General features: G+C 34.7%; 1 protein-coding gene across 14 annotated transcripts in view; it reads left to right on the top strand.

Moving 5' to 3' along the window:
- LOC143258655 (uncharacterized) overlaps positions 1–21,027 on the top strand; it is a 30,479-nt gene extending 9,452 nt beyond the window's left edge. For 6 of the 14 annotated variants that reach the window (XM_076517944.1, XM_076517946.1, XM_076517947.1 and 3 more), the window contains one exon: positions 5,140–5,596. Coding sequence is in view for 6 of the 14 variants with exons in the window: in XM_076517938.1 (XP_076374053.1) it covers positions 7,582–8,277 (696 nt within the window). In the remaining 8 variants the exon portion in view is untranslated. The other 8 variants (XM_076517938.1, XM_076517935.1, XM_076517939.1 and 5 more) reach the window with 5 other exon arrangements.
- Positions 21,028–21,871: the final 844 nt, after the last annotated feature.

The raw sequence follows: 21,871 nt of genomic DNA, 5'->3' as shown, positions 1-21,871 counted from the left end.
AATGTTTTCTTCATTCATTCTCCCTTCCCTTTTTTCTCTATATGATCATTCTCTTCAAGATCATCTCCTATGTTCTGAAGATCTAACATTATTATTTCACTCATACTATCCCTTTTTAGGGCATTTGTCAACATCTTTTCTTGTCATGAGATTCCTCTTCTACTAACTTTTTTCCTTCCCTAATGCCTATCCAGTTAGTTACTGTTGTCTCTTCCCATCATGTTTGTCACTGCACAGCTTCCCCTTCCTATAGTTATTGACATCCCCTGGATGAGATCTTGCAAATGGGGTTACAGGTGAGATTAATGTCATATTACTTACACCACAGAAATGTTTCACCTATATTGGCTTTTGTCTTCTTTTAATTACCAGTCTCTTTACAATGGCTTTAATAGTGAGTTTTTTATTTTTCTAGTATCACAAGTGTCCTATTTAAAATATATATCTATATTTTGGTTGAGACAGAACTCATCAAATGACTGTGTTTCCTTACATGCAATAATTACCTACAATGTGCATCAAGTGTTTATGTGTATTGAAAAGATGGGGTTGTAGAGAAAATATTAAGCTCATCCACCCATGTTCAGTGTCTACTATTGAGATAGGATTTTTTGCAGGATTACACCAGTGATGTTTACACACACAATGTTCTAAGCTATTTTGCACCTGTAGCAAAAGCTGTGTGCCTGTCCTCCCACTAGGCTTGCTTCTACTACCCTTAATCTTGTTAATCCATTGCAGTGTCTTACAATGTGAGACTTAATTCCATATGATTTTTCCCTGCTGACATGTATAAAGCACCTCTCTAGTGTTCCTACTCATGCATATTCCTCCTCCTTTGTTTCTTCTAGTTTTTAGGAATATTCCTGATTTGATTTAATCATATGCTGAGGTTACCTATTATAAATTTTTGTTTTTATCTGTAATTTCCACACTGCCTTAAACCAAACCCTCCACCTCTGTACTTCAACTTAGTCCCTTGTTTCCAATTTTGGAATTCCTGCTTCTCAACTATTCCCTTCTACCCAGCATCACTCTCATCGTGTTCATCAGTGACCACTAAGTCAAGTTGGGTCCTGTGAGTGCCCATCTGTCACAGCTTGAAAACCTGTGGTCACACTTTTCTGTCCACAGAAGGGTTACTTTACTTTGTACCCATGAACTTTCTCTCCAGTTCTCTTCCACTTCTCCCTCTTGGCTTTCATCCCATTTCCTTTTTTTTTTTCCTCTCTCTGATACCATTTACCTATAATGTTTCAAGGAGGTGCTTGTCAATACTTGCATCTTTTCTACACTCCCAATCAATATCTTATTTGCCTGATAATGTGTTTCAACTCCTTTCTCAGTTGTGTTAAGCCTTCTCCCATTTGCCTGCAAACTATGAAATAAGTCACCCGGATTTGTGCTTATCCTACTCATATTGTGTAAGAGGGTTTTACCTTTTGGGGATTATGGCTTCAATGAAACCACTTATCTCTTTGGGTTATTCACACACACATGTGCCTCCTCCATTGGTGTCTGTATATCAGTGCTATCTATTATTTCTGTGCCCTCTTCCATTATTCTTATATTCTTCTTTTTAATGACTGGTCTTTCCTCCCTAGGACTTCATCTGCTCAGGTAGATGATTATTTTTTCTCTCCTATTTTCTTTCCTTCTGTCTCTGATTTCTTTACTCACTTGGGCCTGGACAATCAATTATATTCTGTTTGTGCTCTTCATTATTATTTATCTTGTATCTCGTACATTTGAGACCCTTGTTACTGATCCTTCATTTCCTGGTATTTCTCCTCATACCCTTACAGATATGGTCCAATTAATTTTATGTTTAGTCTACTTCTCACTGAGGATTGGTATTTACAGACTGTTTCACATTATTCCCATTAGATTATTCACCTTTCATTTCCAACAACCAATGGATGAATTCCTTCAGATGGGTATGTGGATTGCTCTTCACAACTTCATCTCTGTCTGGCTGTCTTGTGTCATGAAGGTTAGTGCTTGCTTCTACCATCCTTTCTAGTCTATTCTTTCTCTTTACTCTAGTGAGTACCTTTTCTTATTTTACAGCATTCACTTGTAGAGCCCTGCTAGGGGCTTGGTGGTGTTTTTCCTGGTATACTTATTTCTTAAAATTCTGCATCGAGCCATGACAGTGAAAAGCTCTTACCATTTTCCATATCCCCATGTATGCTCACTGTGAGATGAGATGTTCCACTTGGCCATTTGAGGTATTTGTGTGGTAATATTTATAAACCTATCAATCATCTGATTCAAACTGTACCTATTCCATGGATTGTTATGGAAAAAAGCCAGCACTAAGGGGTGTTCTGCCTGCTTTTCTAGCTCATGCTTGCTGACTTTTCAAAATTGCACTCCATCTAGTAAAAGATGTTTCTGACTGAAGGACTAATGAGAATCTGAGCATTTTCTTCAGATCTCCTCACACTGAATATCTCCACACTTTGCTCTTTGAGTGGAGCATGGGAGATCCTTGCCACTTCCCAGTTACTAGCTTCTGAGGTTTTGTACTGTAGAGAATCATCACCAATTGTGACCTAACCACTGCAGCTAGAACAAGGGATGACAATCAGTTGAAAATAGGATGTTGGTGACACTGTCAGTGTAGCACAGGACATTTTTCATGTTACTGTGCTTATAACTTGTCACTTTACCTCTCTCCTGCAGCCTGAGTCGATGTAGTTGAGTTGAAGTGAGCACACATTATAATGTTGTGCCCTTCTTCTGTAACCAGAACATGGTCAGTTGAGATGAGATGTGAACATACTGTACTACTCTATATGGCATGAATGAATAATGTGCTCTCCTTCTGTAGCTAGTGTCAGCCAAAAAACATCTGATAGTTGAGATAAGTATAAGGTAGAGTCTCAATGTAGCCCAACCATGTTACACATATTGGCTCTTCAGTGTCTTTTGTGAAGTTGCTCGGATGGCTGTTTTCTTATTCTGCCCATTTTTGCAACATGTGGGGCTCATTTGTTTTCCTCCCTTATTAAAGTGCAAACAATATACCCTGAAAGAGATGAGATGCAGAGTTTCATGAAAGTGTTTCTATGGGTCCCATGTGTCATGCTCCATGGGTTTATTTTGGGTGATTTCTGAAGGGAGTTCATCCAGGTTAATCTTTACACCAGCTCCTTCATCACTTCAAGATGGGATCATAGCTTAAATGTGTGAAAAAGTGAGGTGTTGTCTAACATTTTCTTTACCTGAAAATGTATTTTTGATAAATACTCATCTCTTCATATACATTCCCACCCATCCTCCCCACTTTGGTGCACATTTCTTACATTCTTTTTTGAAGAATGAAGATTCATGAATGCAAATGCATAGAGGTTGTTAGTGCACAAGAAAGTTGTGTTTAAACAACATGAAATCAGTACAATATTCAAAAGTTACAACACAATGTGATTGCAGTAAGTACACAGCAAACTGCCTAAATATCCAATGGAGAGAAAAAACATGTAGAACATCTCCTGCAAATGTGGATTTCGGTACATTGAACAGCCAAACAAAAAGACCAATAAATGTTAGAATTCACAACCATAATAGACATACAAGATGCTGTAATACTGATTTATCTGTAACAGCTGGTCATGCCAGAGAAGAAATTATAATAAACTGAAACGGTACCAAAATACTAGTATCGGAATAACACGCGAGAAAAAAGTTAAAAGGAGCCTTCTACTTTCACTTACTTGATAGCATACTCAATCAGCCTAGCATAGAAGTCAGAAAGACTTCATTATCCCTCTTAAAAACCATTCAAATAATGCAATGATTCAAGTTTCAATGGAAACAACCTCATTTGAAAGGATACTCACTAGGCTTTTATAAAAAAGACTCAGGATTGAATTCTAGCCACTACCAGCATAGACAAATATTCCTTCATGGGAATCCCATGACCACAACAGTAAATTACTGGTTGAAAATTAGGATAAAAGCTAGTTCATAATCAGCATCTTAAAATACACTAATAATTATACTTAGGTAACTGTATAGGCTACTAAACATGACAAGGATGTGCAACTCGTAAGCCATCTCTTATGAGTAGAGTGGAGTTCTTTGATAACACATTTTTGAAAGCTGTAAATTATGGTGGAAGTTTTGTGGATGGTGAAGTGCTATTTTAGATGTCTTTTAACATCCTCATATGGATGTGCTGTTCCTCCCTTGCCAATGCTGCTCACTAAATTATAAAGTCATCTTTATTATTGTTATTTTCTGGGTTTGTTATTTCTGTAGTTTCACTTTATTATGGGTCACATATTCTTTCTGCCACAAGTGTTATGTAGCAACATTACACTACCAAAGGGTAACTTATTTGCTATGAACCTATATCCAATCATTCTTATAATATGTTATTAATCCTTTGTATTCTGTTGAAAGAAGATCACAGAATTGCTTTATTCAGATTCATTTTAATTACTGGGAGAGTGGGTATTTTCAAAATGCTTAATGCTAATTTCATTCAAGTTTTGTATACTATATGAGATGTTAAGTATCAATTCAAAGTCAGTACTGGCCTTTATGATTTAATGACTAACTTTTGGGTTAATTTGCTTTTAGAATATCAAACAATACAAAACATTTATTCTAGACAGTGTTTTTCAGTTAGATTTAAGTAGGTTATTTTTTGTATTATTACTTCCAAGGTTACCTGTGAAAAACATCTTGTGATTATTTTAAGCCACCTTTTCTTAGAGGTTGAATTCTGAATTAAAAAGTCTTTTTTTATTTATTTAAATGTAGTGTGCAAGATTTAGCCTTTGATCAGATGATATCGCTGTTTTACATACTTTAAGGTTTTGTGTCTTTTATTGTTTATTTTCAAACACAGTAGATCTATACTAAATTCTATCTATTAAGTTATATTATATTATTGGAACTAGGTTAATGTGAGCTGCTTCTCCATTGTTTATAATAAACTTATTTTCATGGCTTGGAAAATACCTTTTTCTATGGTATGTGGATGTTTGTGTAAGCAAGCTGTATGAGCTATATACTTTGTTTTCTATACTCCTGCACTTGCTGCCTCATTTATATTGATATTAAGGTTTTATGTTGATTGAAGTAATAAATTTAAAGTAATATTTTATATTTATTTTTTTACATTAGAAGCATCAACTTCTCAAGATGTTTGTGAATCGAAATACATCTTCCATCTAAGTGAAAAGTTAAGGCTTCTACAGAAGGATTTCTTTCAAAGACATTAGCCCCAGACTTGTCGACTAATTTAAATCATAGTTAAAAGAGTGATTATAAAGTATTTTAAATCAAACTGTAATTTGATGGTGTTCTTAGACAGTATCTATTGTTGTGAATGTTAAAATTTATTAAAATAATATTTGACACCTTCAACTCTGATGTAATTTTGTTCTTTTGGTCTGATCAGGTACATTCTGTGGTTTTGAGAAAAAGTTTTTCATACATTCATTTGGTGGTTGATTTGACTAAAATTTAATATTTTTTGTGGCCTTTATAAGAGCTCATTAGCTCAGTGTTTGTAATTTGGTGTATTGGTAATAAGATTAATGATTAACTGATATTAGAGAAATAAATATTATTCAAGAAACTGTCTTTTTATTTTCTTATAACTAGAAGTTGCAAATGTTCTACACAAATAGCATACTGGAACACTTTTAGGTTGAACACATACACCTAAATAAAGGCACTTTCCTAGAATGTCATGTAGTTTAGTATTTACAAAAAGATGTTTATAGTTTGCAATAAACTTTCTTTATTCTTCAAACAGCAAAGTGGTTTATTCTAACTGCACCAATGTTAATTTCTGTCCCCATTGTGTAACATACAGTTGAAGATATTTTGAAATAGTAAAAAAGTTACAAGAAACATTTACCTCACTTTTACTCAAGTCATATTTTTCTCATTAATTTATATATTAAGTATTATAAAAGTGTATGATGATTAGATACTTCTTTGCTTTTGAAATAATTTATACTAATTTTTAGTGATGTGTTGTAGTGAACAAGGACACTGTACAAATCATTTTCATTCCTTAAAATTAAGTTCAGTAAGTTAGATTTTGCTACTTTAAAAGTGCTTGATCCAATGACTGTATCACAAATTATGTAGACAAAATTCCTGTTGTTAGCAGTATTTATGTGAAAAAGTCAAGTTAAAAAATGTGAGTAGAGCTTTTTATATTTTAGTGATAAAGAAAGCAATAGAATAGTGTTTTATTATGTACATAGTATGTAAATATGATAAGTAGTTCTTTCTTACTGTTCTACTGTAAAAATGTATGTTGGTATGCTTATTAAAAAGTCAGATAACAGGGCATTACTCTGTATTTGACAAAAAAAAAAGACTAAGCATTCCCTCATCAAGTGTACAATAAACCTACATTTTTGTTGGCATGTTCTGTGACTCATTATAGACAAAAGTGTGGTCTGCTGTCTGTGATAAAACAATATACTTTCCATAACATATATTTTGTAAATACTTTTTTTATTTCCTTAAAATTTTTCTGCACATAAAAATAGACTGTGCTATATATGTTAGAAGTTGACTACTTGATTTTAGCAAACTTGAATATGATCATAGGAGTATTTTACTGAATTGCTATGTGTTATAAAACATTTTAAAAACTTAAAGATATGCAACTATTATGATAGAGCTGCATTTAATGCAAATTTAGTCATATTAGATAATAATTTATAATTAGTTATTGATAAGAATCAAAATTTCCAGCTTAACTACTCAGATGAAAAACTGACTTTGTTTCAACCATAAAATGTAAATTTATTATAATGTTGTAAAGAACTCTTAAATAATCTTTTAAGTAACTGGCAGAACTAAATACACTTTATAATGAAAATATTTGTCACACAAGTGTAAGTATAGTTTAGTGTTAACAGACAAATTATGGGTTTGTATTTTTTAATTTTTAAAACTTAATATTTACCCTACCCAATAATCTGAAAACAAACTAAAGTTATGCATTTGTACTCTGACTAAAGTAAATCAAGTTCCTTCTGAATTCCTTGTTTTTAGTTTGTTTTTTCTTCAAAATTTGAAGAATGTGTTAGTGCTTGTGAGTTGTACTGAAATTTGAATTTCAAACTTTTTTGTTAAACAGTGTGAAAATTTATATTTGCTTCTATGTGTTACAGTGTATTAATATTTAGGCTGATTTTAATAAGACATACTTGCTTCTCTCGGCGTGGTGAGGGGACCTCCCAGGGAAGGTTCTGTTCTGTCTGGTTATCTTCTCTGGGATCTAAACATTCACCCACGTGTTTGCCGTGCGTGGCGACCCGTGAAGGGGAGGAGAGGATCCTGGTGGTTGAGGGGTCCAACCCTAACACACCACTTTGGCCTTGAATTCCTGTAGACGGGCAGCCTTTGGGTGACCCCCCTTGGATCAATCGGCTGGTCCACTTGGGCTAGAGTCAACCAAGTACCAGTGTTGGAAGTTCTCAACGGGTGTTGTGGACATTGTGTCTGATGCTGGTGTTTGGGTATAGTGCTCACGAAACCCTGGCGTTGCTGCATTGTCCTTGCATTACTTTGTAGTGCGTCCCCTTGTAGGGCTCCATGGTGGGTGGGGTCAGTGGGTACCAAATTTTTCCTTTTCCTGTGGATCCTCCAACAAATTTAAATAAAATTGTGAAGAAACAGTCAATGGGTAAGCGACCACGTCTTGGAGACTCTGAACAGCAATCTTCAACATCTGTAACACACGTACCTCATTTTCTTATCTTACATTCTCTTTCGGAAAAACCTTTAGGGCAATTGTCCCCCTTTTTTATTCAGAAGGGACTTGCTGGCTCTCCAAAGTCAGTAAAGAAACTTCGATCTGGAGACGTATTGGTTGAAACATCCACATCCCAACACAGTGAACTCCTCTTGAATTCAAGGGCAATTGGGGATATACCTATTGAGGTTACACCTCATGCTACTTTGAATTCATCACGAGGAGTTATTGTTGAGATGGAGTTGAAGAACGTCCCCGAGTCAGAGATTCTCGCTGGTCTCTCCACTCAAGGAGTTTCTGCAGTGAGGCACATCTCCACTCGCAAAGATGGAGTTTACACTGCCAACAAGTATCCTCGTTTTGACATTTATTTCATCACGTGCACCTGCCACCATCAAGGCAGGTTATCTCATTTGCAGGGTTCGGCCATACATTCCAAACCCTCTCCGATGTTTCCAATGTCAGAGATTTGGCCACTCAAAGACGACATGTCGTGGTTCCTTGACATGTGCTCATTGTGGGGGCAAGGACCATGATGCATATGAATGTGACATGGACCCACATTGCATCAACTGCAATGGTTCTCACCCTTCTTACTTTCGTTCTTGCCCAAAATGGTTGGAGGAAAAAGAGGTGCAGCGTTTGAAAACGATACATAACATTAGTTATCCTGAGGCTCGGAAATTGCTGCCCACCACTCCATCTCGGACATATGCTGCTGCACTTCATTCCACAACTACAGTGGGAGTGCAGACAGATCTCTCTGTGCCTCCAAGAGAATCATGTTCAAAACAAATGAAAAGCCTTTTGACATCTGTGGTTAAAAAGGTTGATGAATCGACTTCCACACCCATCTCTGTTCCTCCCATACGTTCCAATAAACCTCATGATCCACGTCCTTCAATTTCAAATACAGGCATTTCTTCTGATACATCTTTTTCTCCCACCCCATGAGGCAAAACAATCATTCGTTCACGTCCTCAGTCACTGGAATCCCCTTCCAATAACAAAGACCTGCTCAATAGACCCAGGGCAGGATCTGACTAAGGACAGTAAGGAAAAAAGACGTGTTCGTACACAGAAGGGTTCTCCAGCCACTTCGCCTACCTGTCATTAAAAATGGCCACCTTGATACAATAGAACTGTCGAGGTTTACATTCTAATCTGGATGATATCAAAACACTGATTGCTTCCTACCATCCTGTTTGTCTTTCCCTACAAGAATCATTTCTCAAACCTGCTGATATAGTCTCCATTCGGCAGTTTTCTCTGTACAGAAATGACAGGCTGTGTGATGGATGAGTACATGGAGGGGTGACTATTGGTTGATCAGCATGTGCCCACCCTGTCTTTGTCACTCAACACACCCTTGGAGGCCGTAGCCATCTGTGTTTCCTTGGATCATACCATCACTGTTTGTTCTCTCTACCTGTCTCATATGAGCAATCAGACCTTGATGCTCTCGTTGAACAGTTGCCGTCTCCATTTCTAATCCTGGGGGATTTTAATGGACATCATCCCCTCTGGGGAAGTGCTGTTATTGATAGCAGGGGTCGATCTGTAGAGTGTATGCTCTCTGATCACAATCTTTCTCTTTTCAATACTGGTTCTTCCACTTATTTTCATGCACCTAGTCAGTCCTTTACCACTATTGATCTCTCGGTTTGCTCCACTTCATTATTTTCCCATTTTTCATGGAGGGTTGACAGTAATCCACTAGGCAGTGATCATTTTCCTATCCTTTTGAGAGAGACTAACCGTGGTTGATGCCACCCTACCCGTGTGCCCCGGTGGAAGCTGGATCAGGCAGACTGGTCCATTTTCACTGCTCTCACAGAACTTGATCCTGCCATTGTAAATCAGCCATCAATAGACAACTGTGTGGCAGCGGTAACTGGCTGTATTATACAAGCAGCTGCTCAGTGTATTCCTAAAACCTCGACACGTTTTCCACGATATCCTCGTCCGTGGTGGAATCCTGCTTGCCACTTAGCACGGAAGGCTCAAAAACGGGCCTGGGATACGTTTCGTAGATATCCCACACTTTCAAACCATGTCGCTTTTCCAACGGGCCCGTGCACATGCTAGGTGGGTAAGACGTCAAAGTTCACAACTAGCATATCTTCTACCACCAGTTCCAAGATCATATGGGACAGGATTCGAAAGGTTAATGGGCACTACAATTCTGTCCCCCTCTCGATCTTACTCTCTGATGGTCAGGAGGTGGCTGATGTCTGGAGCATTGTTGATACTCTAGGTGAAAACTTTTGCCGTGTATCTAGCACTTCTGCTTGTTCCTCCGCCTTCTTGGCCATCAAGACTCGGGCAGAGCGTTCACCTCTTTCCTTTCGAACTGACTGTCTCTTTGCCTATAATTGTCCCTTTACGCTGGTGGAACTGAAAATGGCCCTTCATCGGTTTGCCAGTACATCTGTTGGACCAAATGATGTTCATTATGACATGCTGCACCATCTATCTCCTGCTTCTCTTGATGTCCTTCTGATTGTCTTTAACCGGATCTGGCAGGAGAATATTTTTCCTGATGCCTGGTGCCAGGCTATTATTTTACCTTTCTCTAAGCCAGGGAAAGATCCCAAGATTCCTTCAAACTACCGTCCAATTGCTTTGACGAGCTGTCTCTGTAAGACATTAGAAAGGATGGTTAATGCTCGTCTTGTATGGTTCCTTGAATCAAACAACCTCCTCTCGCCCACCCAGTGTGGGTTCTGTCGACAGCACTCCACCACAGACCACCTAATTCGTCTTGAAACATCTATCAGAGAAGCCTTTCTCAACCGCCAACATCTTGTATCAATATTCTTTGACATAGAGAAGGCTTATGACACAACATGGAGGTATGGCGTTTTGCGCGAGACCTCCATACATATGGGTTATGTGGCCATTTACCCATGTTTATTAAAAAATTTTTAATGGACAGGAGATTCCAAGTTCGTGTGGGTTCGACACTTTCTCGTTCTTTTGTACAGGAACTTGGAGTCCCTCAAGGCTGTGTTTTGAGTGTCACACTTTTCAGTATAAAGATAAATGCCATCACTGAACAACTCCCTCTCACTATTGCAAATGGGCTATATGTCGACGACTTTCACATCTCATGTCAGTCGTCGAACATGAGATATATTGAGTGGCAACTACAAACTGCCCTGAATCGTGTACTGAAGTGGACTATGGCGAGCAGCTTTAATTACTCTCTCTCTAAAACCGTATGCATGCACTTTTGCAGTCAACGGGGTATCCACCCTGATCCTGAACTTCATGTCGGTGAAGTTTTGCTGCCAGTGGTCCCGGAGACCAAGTTCTTGGGGCTTATCTTTGATCGTAAGCTGACCTTTGTTCCACACTTAAAGCAGCTTCGGGTCAAATGCGCAAGAGCACTGAACATCCACCATGTCCTCTCTTCTACCAGTTGGGGAGCAGATCAATGTTAAAGGTATATCGTGCTCTTATTCGATCAAAACTCGACTATGGATCAATGGTCTATGGCTCTGCCAGACCCTCGGCCTTAAAGATGCTGGACCCCATTCATCACCAAGGACTTCCGACTCTGCACTGGGGCTTTCCGTACCTCGCCAGTTCAAAGCTTATACATTGAATCTCATGAACCTTCTCTGCACCTTCACCGTTTGCAACTATCTTTCCAATATACTTCGAAACTTCGTTCCTTAACAAAGCATTCCACTTGGGGATGTGTTTTCCTTCCTCGGTGGGCCGTACTTTTTCAGAACAGACGATCTGTCATTGCTCCGTTTGGCCTTCGCATCTGGGCGCAATTGGATGAATTGGGTCTGTCCTTGGATAACATTGCAGATTCCACAGGTCAGCCCATCCCACCATGGCTTATTACAGCCCCCAAATGTGATCTTTCTTTCAGTCATCTAAAAAAGGCAAATACTCCAGATTGGAAGTTCCGTCTTTTATTTAATGAACACATTTCGAACACTCATTCAGTTTCCATTTATACAGATGGTTCCAAATCAGGTAATTCAGTGGGCTCTGCTGTGGTTTAGTAGTTCCGAGCAGAATCCCCTCCACAGCTTCTGTGTTCACTGCTGAACTGTATGCCATATCTCTTGCCCTGGATCATATTGCAGCTGAGCAGTACTCCAACTGCACTATTTATACTGATTTGCTTAGTTCTATACTGGCCCTGGAATCGCTTCATGTTGGCTCACACCCTGTTCTCGCTGATATTCAAAACTGACTGGCCCATTTCTCATTAACAGCTACTTCTATCCAGTTTTTCTGGATACCAGGTCATGTTGGTATTCGAGGGAACGAGCTTGCAGACACGGTAGCTAAATCTATCTGCTCCGGCACTATCACCCCTGTGCCTATTCCTTGTCTTCAAGGCTCGGCTCCATGCCAGCTGGCAGTCCACTTGGAGTGAGCAATGCAACAACAAGCTTTTTCAAATCAAACCCTATATTGGACTTTAGCCATCTTGCTTCCGTAAAGTTCGGAAGGAGGAAGTTGTTCTAACTAGACTATGCATTGGTCACAGTTTTTTAACTCACCGTTTTCTTTTATCTGGAACTGATGCACCAATGTGTAGTTTGTGTGACGCTCAACTCACTATCAGCCACGTTTTACTTTCTTGCCATCGTTACAATTCTCAACAACGGCAATATTTTAAACATATTTTTTCCCAGGGTCTATCTGTAACATTGGACAGTGTTATTGGTGATAGTGACACTGTCCACCTTGATACCGTTTTTAATTTTTTAATGGCCATTAATCTTTTTAATCTCATTTAAGTGTTGCATATTTATTCATTACACCTTTTTAATTGTGGTTCCTTTTTTACAGTTTTATTCTCTCTCGTTCAATTTGACATTGGAAAATGGCCACAACATTAAACAAATCGACCCCAGGACTGGAAAGGCCAACTTCAGGTGACTAACGCTGCTGTTTGAACTACTCATTAGTCATCCTGGCGAGTTGTTATTACACTTTTGCTGCATGTCATTTCACACTTTTACTTCTTTACCTTTTAGTACTGGCCATAATGACACATAACCCGGAACCAGGACTGGAAAGACAAACTTCAGGTGACTGACAGTGGTTCTTATACTTACCTGTTAGTCTTCCTGGTGGGTTATGATCATTACCATTCTGCTATGGGTAGTCCTTTACAACTTTGTAGACTGGATGTCAACATTGGTTTTTATGCCATTTTCTGTTTTAATTGCTATTTTGTTTTTACCTTCATTTACTCTTACAAATTTTACTCCATTTACTTGACTTTTATCTTTTTTACTGGACATTTGTCAACTCATTATTACAATTTTGCTTTGTGTCTTTTAAAACTTCTATTCTTTTACATTTTGATAATGGCTGCTATGACACATAACCCTGAACCAGGACTGGAAAGGCCAACTTCAGGTGACTGACGGTGGTTCTTGAACTTACCTGTTAGTCTTCCTGGCGGGTTATGATCATTACCATTTTGCTAGTGTAAGTACTTTACAACTTCTTTTACTCTGCTTTCTCTCTTAACGTTGTAGACTAGGTGTTAACATTGGTTTTATACTTTTTTGTTTTACCTTCATTTCCTTTTATGTATTTTACTACATTTACTTTACTTTTACCTTTATACCGGAGGTTTGGCGCAGATAGCCTAGCTGCTTTGTGCCATAAAACACTAAATCAATCAATCAATCAACATACTTGCTTTTGAAAGACCAGAGTGTATACAGTTTTTTTCTGGGTTAAGTTTGGTGTGAACATCAAACTTTTATATACTTTGACAAAGTTTAAAAGAGTTGGTTTTACTTTCAGTTACATGAATAGATAACAAGGTATTAAGGTACAGCTATAGATAATGATTAGTTTGTGCTTAAAGACAACTTTAAATTTTGAAAAAGGCACATTAAATAAACGTGTATATGTTGTTGTTTTTTTATGTCCAGCAAATCTTGCTTACCACTAACTGTACTCAAGGTGATAGAGCAAATGTACTAATGAGCATTACTTAAGTATAGTTACTGCTTGCAGTGTTGAAATTATTATTTATTCACTTAATCTATATTTTTAAACTTAAAACTGCAACTGTTAAGGAATGTGTTATTTATTTAAAGTTGTTGCATTCAAAACTTATTTTCAGATTTACCACCACAGTCACAACCTTTCAAGATTTGGAAATGTAAGAAATGCTGTAGAAAATTTTCATTTGCTGTAGGATTAAAGCAACACACAGAGATGCACAATGATGTCATCCACCACTGTCCTCTATGTCCCCAGACCTTCAAGTGGTAAAATATTACCTACCAATACATGAGAATCAAACATAGAACACCATCTTCCAACTGAAACGTTATCAGGTTTAAGGAGACCAGTATGAATAGCAAGTTTTAATAGTGCAAGTGGCAAAAATGTTTTTCTGTAAGAGCAAGAAATGAATATGTGTGTCACATTAAAAAGAGTAACAGTTATATGACAAAGTCATTCATGTGATTTATTCCATCAATATTTATATACTGTGTCAAATCACCTTAAGATTTGTTTTTTCTTTTGTAAATTCCAGTTTTATACATACTTAAGAAACAATTATTTTTATTATAACTTGAATACTCTTTTTGACTTATTGTGCATAGATTTTGCTATAATAAAGAATGACTGCCAATATACATCTTGATTGGTTGTTCTTGATTCATTGTATTTTATATGTACATATATATACAGAGGCATGGAATGTATTTCAAGCTGGGGTGCTGAAAATAGGAGATGGAGAGAGTATATATTTTTTAAAATATTGCAAATAGTAATTTTTGTGCAGTTTTCAATTATATTCACAGACCAAACTAAGAATTTTATAAGTGATAGATAATGGAAAAACTCTCAAATTTGATTTAAAAAATATATTTTTTATGTAGCATTAAAAACTAAAATGACAGTGTTATCTATGCAAGCAGATGTTGTATAAATAAAATGCAATGACCTCCTGAGATGTCTTTTGAAAATACTCACATAAAAATATTATAACTTGTCTTTGCAACAGCTATGAAAACAATATCCCAAAAGTTTCCATTTTTTATTTCAAACTAAGCCTACTCTGTCTGGTATTATTTTTTGTTAGCTTAGATTATTTAGATTATTCTACCCAAGAAATGGGTTTGTGCTTTAATATCATGCGTATAAAATTTCTTAGAAGGAAGTTAACATCTAAAATGTCAAGTATGTCGCATTGGACATGCATTAGAACAAAACTTTTTTTTTTTTTATTTGTGATGCTTAGCTTAATTTTACAGCATCATAGAGCATAAAAGGACTGTTATGTTCTGCAACAGTTACTGGTTAAATAGGACACAGTTTGATCAGGGTATCAACATATTTTAATATCTTTTGTATTTGTGGCTCTAAAGTGATAAATATCATTTCAATAAACCACATAGATACTTTTCCCTGATTAAATCAAACAGTATTAAATAAAGTTGCAATCTATTGATCTGTTGCGACTGAGGATAATGTGTCATCTTCAAGATTCAGACTGTGATGCCTGCTGATGCAGAATCTAGCAAGACTTTGTCCCTTTGGGCTGCAATGCATATGCCTTTTTGGTTGAAGGTTTGTTGAAACTTAACTGCCACCAGATCCAGAGCTTCCTAAAATTCACATTTCCATGATGTTTCATTCATTTCCAAATTTGTGATGATGAGAAACTCACTTGAAGTAAAAATGTATCTCAGGACAGCTGGTATGGGTGTTAACACTTTTACTAAAAAAGCAGAGAACAATGTTTCAACCTTTTTAGGTCATCTTCAGGTTAACCTGAGATGCGTCATTTCAAAATGAATGTTATGATTCACTTGTCTACCTGATATTTTGATTAAATACCTTTCAATTATGTTTGGCTGAAGCAATCTGTGCCTTGTTGATCAATTGAACAGTGGAATCTTCTTGTTCCAATACCGAGATTCTTTTCACATCACGTTTTATACATTTCAATGCACCAAGGGCACCTGCTCCCACACCATACAGACTTTTGAATACCCCTTTGCAGAAACCAAATACTGCCATGTAGCACAAAAGATTTAAATAAGTTTTTACATTTTAGCCTGATTGAAGAGCCCTGTGATTGTTGCCCATGTATACTCTATTGCTTTCCATCACCAAAATGGCAATACAAATTGATTTGTATTTGATTCATAATTTTTTGTAAGCAGTGCAAGTGGTCATAAACTGAAGTTAAAATTTCTTAGTGCTGCTGCTGATGATAATATAATAATAATAAAAATTTAATGAAAACAGTGGACAGCACTGACACAACACTTTTCCTTTGCATATGAAGATGTGGCCTCACTTTTCACATCCTTGCATGTGTATGTGTTACTATTTTCAGATTATGTAAGTATTCATTCCCTAAGGTGTGTGAGCCTACCTAGTACATATATATGATGTCTCTTACTTCTAAGCTATAAAGCATGGCCTACATCTTTAGTGAATAGGTAGCATAGCCTGTTGTTGTTTTTTTTACATCCATTTATTGATATCATATTGAGTAATTATGAAAAGGCTTATTTTGTGTGTCCTTGTTTGCCAATAAATAGCTCTACTATCAACAAGCAGTTTGTGTTTACAACGTATCTTTCTTTAAGTGCAAATGATTTTGTCATTCTAATTGACATCCTGTGATATTACTTTTCTCTTTATAACCACATATCCTGATTTAATCTTGGTTGTTGACATAAGGGTATTGGTAATTTTAGTTGTTTGTTTGTTTTTTGTTTGTGAACGACATTTTCTTGATATATCTTTAAAACATTATGTTCGTGATATTAATCTTTGCATCTGTAATTATTGTGTAAGCAGTTACTTAAATATTATATCAAATTCAGATGTCATATGCTATTTTGCATTGTATTCAATGATTGAAAATGTTAATACTGAAAGCTGTTCCACAAGATGTATATCATTTTATTTTTAATGTTATAATCTCAGTATTAGCTATTAAAAACAGTATTATATCTGAAGCAAACTATTCATTACTAAATAAAAGCTTTAGTGTAAGAAGTGTATTTTCATACCATGCATATAGGTATGTTTTCTTTTATACATGTTGTCTGAAAATTCTGGAACCATTGACATTTCAACAACTATTACAGATGTCTTCTATATTTTGTCCTTGTAGTTCTAAAAATGTTTGGATTAAGAACAGGATTAACTTGACCTTCTCACACTTTGACAACACTATAATCACTCACTTATCTGAAATTAAGAAAAGTTGCAAGTCGCCTGTTGTTTCAGGCTTTTTCGACACTGTAGTTCAATCAGATGATTAAGAAAAGTGGTGATAAATATTGGCAGATGTTTGTGATAGGGGAAATTTAGTAATGGTGAAAGGTTATCAGAATGCATGCTATGGGACATTAAGTGCAGTGGCAAGTCAGCAAAAAATACATGTCCAGTCCATTTTCCAGGCTGAATGATATATTCTAGAGGTATTTCAGTAACAAAAAATTAGCTTATATGTTGCATGTATTTTTCCATTTTGATGTTCATTAAATTTAGTATAGTAGCCATTAACAAAAGTAGTTTGAATGTGATGATACTCTATGAATACATAAATGATATTGGATTAATAACTAATTTACTTAGTGCTTTGTCCCTCACTAGTACAGTGATAAGTCTACAGATTTACCATGCTAAAATCAGGGGTTCAATTCCCCTCGGTGGACTCAGCTGATAGCGCAATGTGGCTTTGCTATAAGAAAAAAACAAACAAACAAACACTTAGTGCAGTGATACTCTATGCATATATAAATGAGATTTGATTAACAACCATTTTACTTAGTGCTTAAAGTAATGTGGTTTAACTATCTTATCACTTTACACTTCAGTCACTTGTTACTTCCCATTTATGTTTGGCTTCCATTATCTAGTTATTAACTTGAGAAACAGATCAAACATTACATATCAGTTTTAATACAATGATGAGTTTTTGGTTGATGTGTTTAGAAATTAGTTAAGTGGTGTGAAGGTAGATTGTTATTTTTGTACTTTTCAACAAATATTTGTGAATACGCATAGAGTTAAAATTTGAGCCAGGGAATAAGTCTAGTATAGTGGTGTTCATTAGAAAAAATATTGAGGACTGATTTGGACATTAGAAAATTTTTATTCAGCCACAAGTATAATTTAAAAATACTTGTAGATTCACTGCAATATATTTCTTGGTACATAAAAAATTATTTATAACAAATAATCAAATTAGTTACAATAAAAACATATTTATTTTTTAACTTTAAATAACAAATAATTATCTTTATAATATTTATGGTTATAATTTACATTCCCTCTCTCATTTAAGTTATTACTTTATCATTAATTTTTAGTTCTTTATTCTCCCTTTTCTGGGCCACAGGAAAGAAAAAAGAGTGGGCTGCATAGTAAATGCCACTGTTCTATGCTGTACATTTCTTTGTAAAGCTGTCACTGAGTAATTATCTTGATAGTATTCATCAAGTAACACGCAAGTCAAATGATACATATAGCTGCATTTAGCTGTTTTTCAGGCAAGTGGCTTTTCAATGTTTATTTTTGTAATACTTATATGAATAAACTATTAAGAGGTGGAACTTACTAACAGTATGGATTATGAATAAATTTAATACATACGTTACTAATAATAATATGAAAAATACCCATTATTGGCTTTTATGGAACAAGTTCACAAGTGCAGTAATTAAGAAAATATATTTTATGATTATTTTTCTTGATTAAAATTTAATTAGGTCTCTTTTTTAATGTGTTAAATAAAAATAAGCTTTAGTTTTTTCTGTTTGGAGTTGTTACTTTTAGCATTAAACAGATTTTTGTTTGTTTCCAAATCTCATAACTACAATTTAACATTTGTTATTTTATCCTTCAATAAATGAAAAATAAAATGTGATAAGAAAATTAATTGTATATTTGACAGTATTATGCATATAAATAATGAAATTAATAACTTCTCAAAATGTTGTATGATTAATTTGGTGGTGGGTTATTTAAGAAAATGAATATTTGAATGAAATTAAACAATAGAAGTATGGTAGCTGTCAGAGAATATTTATTTGAACTGTTTAAGTTGAAACAGTTGAATAGAAAATTAAGAATCCTGCTTGAGTTCTTTTCAAAAAATAAGTAATCAAGTAATGAGGATTGAAGCTAAAGAGCATTTGTAAATGTAAAAGGCAGTTAGACTGACATATATAGGAATTTCATTGATCATAGTTAGTTGAAAAGATAATGGTCTGAAAGACTGTGTCAGTATTTTATTAGGGAGGCCTATTTTACATATAACTTTATTCTTCTTGTTACATACTTTCTGTTATTTCCTTTTATTTATTCCCATGTTCATTTTATACCATTTAATTATGTTTTTTTAAAGAACAACTTGTACTTTAAATAATTTTAGTCCTGTAATGATTTCAGTTATATGAAGTTTCTCTTACCTAATCTTGGTGAAAGCAAAAAGTAAATGGGATTAACTGTTTAAGATTAAATGCTATATATATTTTTTTAATTTTACATCATATGCATTACATTCTGTTAATACAAAATGATGTGGTATTGTTTTTGTAAGCATGTTCTTCATATGCAATTGCCTTTTTTAAAAAAAAAACTTGTTTATTTTACATGTTTTTAAATTTGAAGATGTCTCCAAAATTAGGGCTGAAAGCTTACCTAATATGTATATTGGATGTGTGAAACTGAAAAGTTGATGGAATTAATTTTTATTACTCCCAAGATTTATTTAACATTTTTTATACAATACTCATGTACTTTTCATTGGATTTTTGGGCCCTCATCCTTCTCCTATGCCACTGGTCATATTTGTTATTAGAATTATAGTGTAAAAATAATTATAAAAGATATTTTAACATAAGCATAAAATATTAAAAGAAGTAGATTTGCCATATTTGTAAAAAAGAGTAGCCAACTGGTAAACCTCAGTATTGAAGAATACTTTTAGACACAATGGTTATACTGACCTCTCACTATTGGTTGTGAAAGGAAAAAACACTTTAGTTGTATATAACAAATTAAGTAAACAAAATATACAGTTGTTTTTTTTAGCTGAGAAACTATTGATTATATGGTTTAAAATGTAAATGAGCATGTGTGCACATTTACAGTATGACAGTAAACAAATTATTTTCTTGTCTATGTTTTGCCAAGATAGTGTACCACACACTGGCAAGTGATACATTACTATGTTATATTAACTTGTTTTTTTATATTTGTTTAATTCTAATATTATTTGATAAGAGTGCTGTTTTCCAAAGAATTGTAATATACCAAACTTTATTTTTATATACTTAAAGAATTTTGAAAAGTGCAACTTGTAAGAAGTAACATGTATCTGTAATATAACTTTGTCTTACTTTTTTTAAAGGTAAAATTACTTTTTACAATCTTTCATTCTTTATAGCTTGTTTTACACTAGTGTTACATCTAATGATTTTATATCACTGTATGTTTTGAAATGCCCCCCAATGTCACAGTGCTATGTCTGTGGACCTTTACTGCTAGAAATGCAGGTTTTGATTTCCATGGTGGGCAGAGCACAGATAGCCCTTTGTGTAGTTTTGTGCATAATACCAAAACAAACAATGTTTTGAAAATTGACTTTGGTCTGTATTTTTTTTTCTTATTTTGAGACTTCCTTGTACATCTTCAACATATTTATTTATTGTAACTGATATTTTATTGATAATGTAACTTGCATAATAGAAGAAGAAATTAATTACTGTATTTTAAATATGTGATATGGTATATTTGTAATAATGTCTGAAACCAGAAGTATGTATTATGCAAGAAAGAGGGATTTTTTCTACAGACTCCAAAATTGTGTGGCAAAATATGTGTCAAGAAATACTCATCTTGTTTGCAGCAAGATATTAAGGAATTTCAAAATATATGACATCAAAAAGGTATTTCTTAATGTGTATGAGAGAACTCAGTGGTTTGAATGTGAGATCTGTAACAAACAGTTTAATTAGCCAGGGAATATCAAAACTCACATGTAAACTACTTATCACCAAATTATTGAGTTTTAAGATCATCATGCATAAAGGAAGTGCTACAAAAAGGAACATCTGTGAAAGGTACAAAAACTTAAATATTTAGTTAAAAAACATATGGTAGATTATACCATTCATGTTGTGTATTTTGTGCCAAAATCTGTGTTATAAGCAATAGTTTTAAGCATTTATTGCATTTAATTTTATTATTTTATTTGTATGTAGAAATGTATATTTATAATAAAGAACTGTACATGCAAAGGCTTCATCAGTTTTGAAAACATTGCTTTCATGTGTTTTATACATATTTCAAATGCTATGAGCATGCATGTTTTGTTGTTGGAAGTAAAAATTATGTAAACTAAAGTGTTTACTTTACACTGTATTTTCTGGAGCTATGCCTCAGTTTATGAAACTTGCCACTGTATTACTTATCAGCATAATTCTGTAAATGTAATTCCAGATACTGAAACATTTTAAAATTCTAAAACTGAAAGAATGCTAAAACATTGAAGTTATGTTTGACATTTTCAAGGTGGCATCCTTTGGGATATTTTTGCATTATTTATTAACAAGAAAGCATAAAGTAATAGTTTTCATGTTTTCTTATGAGGAGCTAAATTTCTAATTTGTTTCTTTATTTTTTTAACATTTTAGGCTGAAACTATTACATTCTGTAATGTAATTAGTCATACAGTTGTTTGACTCTTTTATTTTCTTTGTTTAGATGTGACTAATTTGAGTGTACCGGCTCATTAATGCACTTGGGTGATTGCACATTGCCCTGCACATAGCTGTATATACATTAGAAAAGCAATGTTAGCACATGTAATAAATCTACCTCCATGTCATTGCAACAATACTTTCTTTTAACTTTCAAAGTTATGGAATAGTCTTTTAACCCTTTTGATGCATCACTCTTTAGACAATGTTTGCCATCAAAGTTGTCAGTTTTGCCATGAAAAATAAGTCAGAATTTTGAAAATTGTATTCAAAAATAATGTTTGCTTTTATGAGGAGTTAAAAAAATTAATGTTTACTTTTTGAGAAAAGTAAAAAAAAATTAGGAAAAGTTTGTTCTTGTACTGCTGAAATTGACAGGAGTCAA

The sequence above is a fragment of the Tachypleus tridentatus genome, chromosome 8 (genome assembly GCF_004210375.1).
Source record: "Tachypleus tridentatus isolate NWPU-2018 chromosome 8, ASM421037v1, whole genome shotgun sequence".
NCBI classification, from domain to species: domain Eukaryota; kingdom Metazoa; phylum Arthropoda; class Merostomata; order Xiphosura; family Limulidae; genus Tachypleus; species Tachypleus tridentatus.
This window is presented reverse-complemented; position numbering and strand designations above follow the sequence as displayed.